Source organism: Aspergillus bombycis (genome assembly GCF_001792695.1).
Source record: "Aspergillus bombycis strain NRRL26010 chromosome Unknown contig00257, whole genome shotgun sequence".
Lineage (NCBI taxonomy): Eukaryota > Fungi > Ascomycota > Eurotiomycetes > Eurotiales > Aspergillaceae > Aspergillus > Aspergillus bombycis.
This window is the reverse complement of record NW_019170259.1, coordinates 1-9073: the sequence shown is the minus strand read 5'-3', so window position 1 is coordinate 9073 and position 9073 is coordinate 1. Positions and strand designations below refer to the sequence as shown.

General features: G+C 43.1%; 3 protein-coding genes across 3 annotated transcripts; 2 read left to right on the top strand and 1 right to left on the bottom strand.

Moving 5' to 3' along the window:
• Positions 1-395: 395 nt before the first annotated feature.
• Positions 396-2857, bottom strand: ABOM_012178 (WAPL family protein; the record flags this gene model as incomplete). The annotated part of the gene is made up of 2 exons (XM_022539306.1): positions 396-677; positions 728-2857. 2 exons carry the CDS (start codon positions 2855-2857, stop codon positions 396-398), a joined length of 2412 nt encoding a protein of 803 aa, XP_022382897.1.
• An 877-nt stretch (positions 2858-3734) lies between these two features.
• ABOM_012177 (uracil phosphoribosyltransferase) lies at positions 3735-4660 on the top strand (the record flags this gene model as incomplete). Its single annotated transcript, XM_022539305.1, has 4 exons — positions 3735-3895; positions 3961-4319; positions 4375-4546; positions 4609-4660. 4 exons carry the CDS (start codon positions 3735-3737, stop codon positions 4658-4660), a joined length of 744 nt encoding a protein of 247 aa, XP_022382896.1.
• Positions 4661-6548: 1888 nt separating this feature from the next.
• On the top strand, positions 6549-7574 carry rps1 (40S ribosomal protein eS1; the record flags this gene model as incomplete). Its single annotated transcript, XM_022539304.1, has 5 exons — positions 6549-6562; positions 6628-6712; positions 6760-6785; positions 6875-7376; positions 7431-7574. 5 exons carry the CDS (start codon positions 6549-6551, stop codon positions 7572-7574), a joined length of 771 nt encoding a protein of 256 aa, XP_022382895.1.
• Positions 7575-9073: the final 1499 nt, after the last annotated feature.

Sequence of the window (9073 nt, the reverse complement as noted above, 5' to 3'; positions counted from 1 at the left end):
TTCGGCCACCGGAATGTCCATGCACCTGGGGCAGGGTATACTGTACAGTCACCTTGCATGATCGTTATCAATTCTGTGACATTATCTACATAGTATAGCTACTCGGTACTCTTCAACTATTCAACCTAGGTACATAGTAATCGAACACCTCAAGTACCAATTACCATGTTCAGATTGGGTCGTCAATTGTAAAAAAGTCGTTTACAGTCCGGTTTTACATCAAATGTCTTTTTTTTCTTACATGACTAGCTGTTGTCAAGTATAGTGAAAGAGATTTCCCATTGCAAGACGGCTTTAAAGAGGCATGACCCAAGACGGGGACGAGAGTAGATGAGATGCCAATAGGAATATGTAGCTTTCCTTTAATAGTGTGACGTTCTGCAGATTTTCTCGCATTATTGTCGTTCTTCCTCTCGTATCTGGGAAAGAATTCGCTCTAATCTTGGCGTAAGTTCAGTTCTATGTCCGTGTTGTGTCTCGAGCAACCGCGAATCTTTCTCAACCTTTTGATAATATCGAAGGAACTCCTGGGCCGTTGATAGTGCCGCTGCAAGTCCTTTGCCATCTAGAGAAACCTTGACCTGGGCCAATGCTATGGGATTCAAACAAAGTGTAACTAGAAGAATTGACAAGTACCCGATAGCAACATTATGCTGCACTTCGGAAACGGAGTGTGCCTAAATTCTGCATTAGGCACTATAAGTGAATGTACATAGGACTTCCTTACCTGGGATACAGAACTGATACTGGTAGAAAATTGCTGTAAGAGCAAATCGAGGGAAGATTCAGAAGTACTTGTTGTCTCCAGAAAAATAGCTCTCGATGATTCACTTTTTTCTGCAAGATTAATAAGAGCACCCAGAGCTAATATTACCGCATCTACTGAGCTGATCTCTTTACCAGTGGTTTCTTCGGGCACAGCACAAAATTCTGAAATGATGACCTTGACAAGTCCACCAACAATTTCAGTTCTGCAGCACTCCTCACAAAGAGATGGGTCCTTGTTGGTAAGGTTTAACAGTACCCGAATGTATAGGATCAGAATCCGCCGGCTTTGATCACCCTGGTTCGGATAGAGAAAGTTATAACACTGAACAAGTGACCGAAAGGAGTTGCAGCAGTCGGGATCCAATGGACCCGATAGGATTGTATACGTTTCCAGAATCGACAAAGTCAGGATGAGCGTTTGATAACGTTCAAAGGGCAGAGGAAATTTCGCATTCTCACAAGCTTCGGGTAATAGCAACTCAGTAATTAGGGTTAGAAGCGGTGAAGGGATATCAACATTGGTGCCCTTCTCTTGAAAGGCAGTTAGAGAAGATTGAATATTCAAAAGAATCAGCAGACGCGGTGAAATAGTTGACATCGACCGCTTTCCGTATATTGCAAGGGACAACCGTGGCAAAAGACTCTTCAAGGATGCTTGGACAGCTTTTGATAGACCGATATATCGCTGTTTCGCGGTAACTGATATATCGTCTTCGACGTCAAGTAGAGTGGGAGATATATCCAAAAGTTTGGGCCAAAATGGTGTTGATGGTGCAGACGAGAAAGAGCCGCTGATCCATATCAATCTATAAGCGCATAGGGCAAGAGTGGTTGAAACTATATCAAAACCCCCACCTGTAATACATTTCACCAGTCGTTCGCCAAAGCCAGCTTCGGAAAAACGGCCTAAAAACCGAGGCTCCATAAGTTTTGTACACAGTTGAACAAAGCCATTGCACACCTCCGATGTGGAATTGTGAGGGTCCTCGATATCTTCGAAGATTAAATCCACTGTTTCCCAAAAGCGTGCATTGTCTCCAGCCTGTCTTAACTCATGGATGCTTCGAACCGGCCTGCTGTTGAGGCTTTCATCGTCTTCAACATGCGAGTAGGTTTGAGATAGCAGCCCTGAATTTGGCTGTGGCTGCCTAAGACTATGACATCCTGAGGAAACTAATAGGCCAGGTTCTTCAGTGTGGCCCAAGACAGAAGCATCATTTAGGAAGGAACGCTGGTGTGCATAAGTAACCCTAGACTTTCCAGATATCGATGGTCCGGAATTAGGCGACCGTTGGATATTGTCTATACCAGGAGCCTTAGATCGATGTATATACGCAGTACGCTGTCGATCGATTCCTTTCCAGGTACGGCTAGAGGGCGTTTGGCAGTCGGACTGACATTCACGATCTGACAGAAAATCCAGTGGCACCCCTTCTGTTGAGTCCAATGAATCAACTAATCTCTTCCGAAGACTTGGTTGTTTCGTTTGGTGCCTGGTGGCATCCACGGCGCTGAGATATGATGTAGAAAGCCTGTCGGTCTTGAGAGAAAACTTTCTATCCCGATGAGATTGAAGCATATAGGTTGTTTCTGTAGGAGCCTGTTCATTCCTTGCGATTTCAGCCTGAGCTCCCTTTGGAAGGCTACAACCATCACTTTGGTCTCGAGCTTTGGCCATATGGAGGGCCTCATTGCCCTTGACACAATTCGAACCTTCGGTTTCGCTAAATCTCGTAGCACTTTCATGTGCAAAGATAGACCCAATATGACTATCAGCACTCACACTGTGCTCCTGAGTTTGTTGCGCTTTTTCCTGGAGCTTTCTGCGCTTTGTTCCGCTGACATCATAGGCTTTCCCATGGCTATTCTGGGAACCTAGTATGTGCGCGTCAGGACTATGATCAAGTGAGTCAACACCACAGAATTGCCGAGAATCACTGCCTGGCGATTGAGTCAAGGTATTTGAAACCTCAACACCACTAGAGATAATGGGAGTTGTTGGTCCCTCTTCTACCCTGTTCTTGAAGTTGTGAGACTTATGTGAGCTTGGTTTACCGTAAGTCACAAGTCTCTTGGTTTTCTCACGCATATTTCAGACGCCACTTGTATAGGCAGGGCCGGTACGTATGAGGCTCTTATGTGAATTGATAAAGAAGGCAAATAGGTTCAGGAAGATTGCGAGAAAAGAGTATATAAGCAGTAGAAAGATTGACACCGAGTTGTTAGAAGGCTTCAATTACAAAATGGAAAGAGTAGATGGATTTATTGGGATGAGCTCTTTGAAGAAACTACTACACACGTTCGTGGATGTGATTGCTCCATGGAGGTGCAGGTAGTAATAATCTGGTATAGTTGTGAACCAACAAAACTGCTATGAAAAGGACTCCACAGCCTGATTTGATACTTAGTTGAACGTTCTGAGTGTAAGTATTGTGCGTGATACAATATCAACTGTAGATCCACATACTGTGCATTATAGCTGTTAAAGAAATGTTGGTATAAATCAAGTTTCCCGAAGTTCTGCAATTAGACTAACTCGTTTCCATTAAGAGCGGGGAGCGCGGAGTCGCGGACTACACAATATTCAGTACAAATTAGACTGGACTAGGTCTTATGCTAGCTAAGTTACATTACATTCTACTAACTAGTTTTGTGGTTATATTAGTAGAACCTATAACCTATCTAGTCCTCCATAACCATGTTTCTTTTGCCGGTTTTATGTTAAGTATTTCATAATCCAATTACCTAGGGAACCACCCCACCCGCCTTCAAGCTACTTGTCGGACATATTCATGCACTGTCTTTACCTGCTTGGTCTCTCCCTTTTCCTTGCGACAAACTAACTTCATCACTACTTCCACGCGAGTTTAGCAGACCCTCAGTGGGACGACTAGCTTTTTCCCCCGCTGTTCAAAGTTCACATTTGCCTTCATCTATCAAGAACCATACTAAAGGTCTCATTGACCATGGCTGATGAACGATTGGAAGCAAACCCTTCTCCTGCCCAAGGAGTTGGCCCAATTTACAGACCCGATGGTGAGAAGCCAACAGCAACAGTGTCGAAAGACATAGATTATGAAAATGTCCATGTTTTGCCTCAAACACCCCAGTTGATCGCTCTTCTCACGTAAGTCATACGTCTCTAAAGAAATTTGAAGTCAACATTGGATGCCTATACTGACGACTGCATAGTATGATCAGAGATAAGAGAACTGGGCGTGCCGATTTTATTTTCTATTCCAATAGAATCATCCGTTTGTTGGTGGAAGAAGGTTTAAACCACCTTCCAGTGGTTGAGCAAGCGGTGACAACTCCTGTGGGCCGTACCTATCTCGGTGTCAAGTTCGAAGGTAAAATATGCGGCGTATCCATCATGAGAGCGGGCGAGGCAATGGAGCAGGGCTTGAGAGATTGCTGTCGATCAGTTCGCATTGGGAAAATACTTATACAAAGAGATGAAGAAACATGCAAGCCGAAGCTTTTCTACGAGAAGCTCCCTGCTGATATCTCCAGTCGTTGGGTTTTACTCCTTGATCCAATGTTCGCAACTGGTGGGTTAGATGACCTTTTTGGACTATAAAGTGATATTAATTGCTATCAATTCAGGGGGTTCAGCGACGCTCGCTGTCGAAATTCTCAAGGCAAAGGGTGTACCGGAGGACCGTATTCTGTTCCTCAACCTTATCGCAAGCCCTTCAGGAGTCGCAGACTTTGCGGAACGCTTCCCTAAGCTCAGGGTTGTGACTGCTTTTATAGACCAAGGTTTGGATGAGAAAAAGTCCGTTTACTTCTAACCTCCCTTTTTCTTGATTAGTTCGCTAACTGGTTGCTATCACACAGGTACATTATCCCAGGACTTGGTGATTTTGGTGATCGATACTATACGCTGTGACACCCAATGACCCAGGTGAGCTTTAGTTTAGTACTGCTTATGAAGTATTACGGAGGTTTCTTCAAAATTGTTTTGCCGCGCATCTACATAATTACAACACAATGTAGTCGTATTGTGCATACCGTTTTTAGCTGAAGTTGCTGTTTCATGAGGCATGAATAAGAATTAAATATCATTGCAGGCATTCATTATCCCTAGGATTGAAGCCAGCTGATCGCCAGAAATTATCGAGCAACAGCAAGTCCTAAAAAGCAGAAGAGCGGTCATAACTTGGAAAAGCGACCACAGGAAAGCCACTGTACCTTTATATTGTACACCAATATCCAATATCTGAGAATTACGTGTATCAATCATCATCCACATATGCACCGGCTCGATCTGCATCATCGTATTCAGCATGCTGCCCAATAGAAGACACAGTAAACTCATTTGATCGCAGACCACCGGCATTATTATCCTCATATCTGCTGACTGTATCCTTGGCAACCGCATCACAAGCATCTACCCAATCTGAATATACATCGACAGCAGCAGAAAGATCTAAGGCATGAGTTTGTCAGAATTGGTCCTCGGAGTAGTGCGTGTTTATGAACTCACAATTAATGCCGGTTTGAAACCTCTGCCCACACACCTTACAGGACAAGTTTCCTAGTCCCAGCTTCTTGTCTAGTTTCACCACGATGGAATTCTCGTGGTTACAGAAAAGACATGCGAAAGTTGTCGGCAATGGTTCTCTCTGACTCTATTCTTAGCCTCAACAATCATCGCCTGTTCCAGACCTACTCACCTTCTTTGGTCCTTGTGGTTGTCTGCTTGACTTCTTCCGCTTGCCCTATCACCGAACGAACACTCAGTCATTTGTTTCCTTCTCTACATGTCCCGGTTGCACACAAGACAGGGGCAGCCTACCATGCTTCCTTCGAACGTTCGCAGGTGCTTTAGAGCTGGTATTCAGCGTAGGACAACTAAGATATCCACATCTGGTTAGTTGCAACGCGTATAGGTTTAGTTATGTACTTACTGTTTTTTAGTTGATATCAATGCGTATCCCCACAAAAACAGGGGGTAGTGAACTGAATACTGTGGCTTAGAGGCCAGTGGTGATACTCTGTACGGGGCTATAGCACAGATAAGGAAGTGAAGACTATGTACCTAGTACGGAGTATGTTATGGGGATTAGTACTCTCAGCACTTCGGGCCTGTAATGCCAATTACATCACTCGCGCCCACACTAACATTAGAAACATTGGACGGCTAGAGCGCTTTACTAGTAGCTAAGCAGCATATACACTTACATTCCCATGCAGCTCTATGTACTATCTAAACCAGGAACTTCCTCCGGAATTAATATGTCTGTACTTAGCAGCTGATGCATACTGGTATAGAAAGAGAGATATGTGTAGGAATACGACTTGATACTTGACCACACATCATCAGTCACTACCTCATATCAGCCTACAACTGCCGTCCTCGAATAAAGATCGTCATTGTTGTATGCTTTGATAGCGATTTGGGATGATTTGTATGGAACTGGAATTAAAATAGTTTTACTCCCTGGAAAATAGGAAATGTGATGACATGTATAGAGAACATTGTAACCTTGTACTTTGTGGTAGTGCGTGCTTACTTTGGTCGATACAAAACTGTATCTTCACGTGACTCTTGTAACAAAACATCCAATCATACTGTCTGAACGGTCTATTTGTGGGGGGAGAATATTATATAATCTGGGATAGGGCCGACGCTCTCGCTTAGCGGACTTTTCTGTGGGATTTCGATTTCAACTCTTATTCCGCAGCGACAATCCCATCGACTCCCTCCACCAGACCGTGTGGTGTGATATATCCGTCTGTCTTCGACCACTGCAAGATAGACCTGAGTCGCAGCTATGGCTGTTGGAAAGTAGGTCAAATCGCACATCAACGTCGCAATGCAGGACAACAATCTTGATTGCTAATGTCTTGAAGGAACAAGCGCTTGTCGAAGGGCAAGAAGGGTATCAAGAAGAGGACCGTTGATCCTTTCTCCAGAAAGGATGAGTACTCTGTGAAGGTAGTTACAATTGGTGTAGTTGCGCGAACGTTGCTAATTGCGTTCAGGCACCCTCCACTTTCCAGATCAGAGAGTATGTCGCTTCTATACATTTCAACCCCTGCATTCAGAGAAGAACCGAACCCATATGTATCGGCGAACGGCTGACCAGAAGCTCTAAAGTGTTGGAAAGACTCTGGTGAACCGCACCAGTGGTCTCAAAAATGCAAACGACTCGCTCAAGGGCCGGATTTTCGAGGTTTCCCTTGCCGACTTGCAGAACGACGAAGACCACGCTTTCCGTAAGGTCAAGCTTCGTGTGGACGAGATCCAAGGGAAGAACTGTTTGACCAACTTCCACGGCCTCGACTTCACGACCGATAAACTGCGATCCCTGGTGCGCAAGTGGCAGTCGCTCATCGAAGCCAACGTCACTGTGAAGACGACCGACGACTACCTCCTTCGTCTGTTTGCCATTGCTTTCACTAAGAGGCGCCCCAACCAGATCAAGAAGACCACATACGCCCGCTCCTCTCAGATCCGCGCCATTCGGAAGAAGATGACCGAGATCATCCAACGCGAGGCCGCCAGCTGCACTCTTTCTCAACTCACCACGAAGCTTATCCCTGAGGTTATCGGCCGCGAGATTGAGAAGGCGACGCAAGGAATCTACCCTCTCCAGAATGTTCGTGGTATTTCCCTATCCTTAGGTTTGAATCGGAAACTAAGATGTTCCTAGGTCCACATCCGCAAGGTTAAGCTTCTCAAGGCCCCCAAGTTCGACCTGGGCGCTTTGTTGAATTTACATGGCGAATCCACCACCGACGACAAGGGTCACAAGGTTGAGAGGGAGTTCAAGGAGCAGGTTCTTGAGAGCGTCTAAATCTTCCGTTGCTCACAGTGGAAGTGCAGAGTCGTCTAGAATCAAAACCGTCGCTGCCTCTCGATCGAAGATGGAAGGAGGAGGGGGAATATTCCAACTTATATCTCCGATCAACGAGGGTCGTTCATGTTTTCAAGGTAGGCGGTGTCGGTAATTCAAAAAGACTATGAATTGATTTCGTTATGTGAATGCAAATAAATAGAACTGGCTCAGTTGTTGCACGTTTCACCTGATCTGGGTGACAAATGCTGTAGTTTGATCTAGTGTCGGCACTACTACCGTGGACATGTATGTATACTGCCTTACAGGGCAGTAGTCTTACTATCTCTAACAGTACTCTGTACTGTCATTCAGCACAGTCTATCAAGACATATTCACCTAGTTACTGCTGTTATCTATTACTTCTCAAGCTTGGTATTATTGAGTCACTAATTACAACATAGTCACCCTATCAACTCAACGCATTCTAAGTGCACACCACTCCTAGTGTCTATTATTGTTCGGCCGATGAGCTCAGAACCGTCGCTTGAAGAGCTTATAGTAAACAGGCAGATGTAAGAATGCTGTTGGGTTGATTATGATTGAATCAGTTACAGTACCTACATACTAATTAACTAATGGGCTGTTATTAAGATAATAATAATATATGGGCAGGTTAGGAATCCACCTGGGGACTGAGGTTTAAGTTGTTTGGGTTGTTGAGGCAATTGATGTTTAATATCAAATTTAGTCCATGAAATTAAAATTGTAACTTGTAAGAGGATCTCCTATATAGGGCAAGTAGCCGGTTAGTTAACTAGAGTCTACTGTGGCAGGGTGCGAAAAGATCGTATTGATCCCTATAGATTTAGCGTATATAAAATGTCTTTCAGTTCTTGGCATATTTTTTTAATTTTTGCACCCCATTTTCAAGATCTAGCTATTTTCAAATAATTATAGCTCAGCCAATTCTTTATTAAATTGAATTCTGTCTAAAGTTTTATAATCAGCGATATTCAAAGTAGAGAAATAATCCTATTTTAAAATATATTAAATATAGTTTAAAAATATCGATAAATATATCTATATATACAGTGTTTTTGATATCTAATTTATACTTTGAATTACTAATTTTCCTTTATAAGATAATGTATTCGGAAAGCAAGCGTTCCACAACCGAGTGTTCCACCCCACATGTTTTGACCGTGGTAAAAAAGTATATCTAATACAATTACCAACCATACCACCAAAAGTACTTAAAATTTAAAAAAATTAATAGAAAAAAAAGACAGAATTCTATTTATAATCTCTGCTATTAAAAAATAAGAAATTAGCTCGATTTATAAAGCTGTATATATTTTTAATATTTCTTATACTATTCTATAGTATTGACTAAATAATATATTATTATTGTAGTGTATTGAGGTGTACTTAGGTAATTAGTTCTATTTTTGATATTCTACCAGTATAGTTTTACTGTCTTTATAATTGCCCTGAGATCTGTCTTAGCTATATCTCTT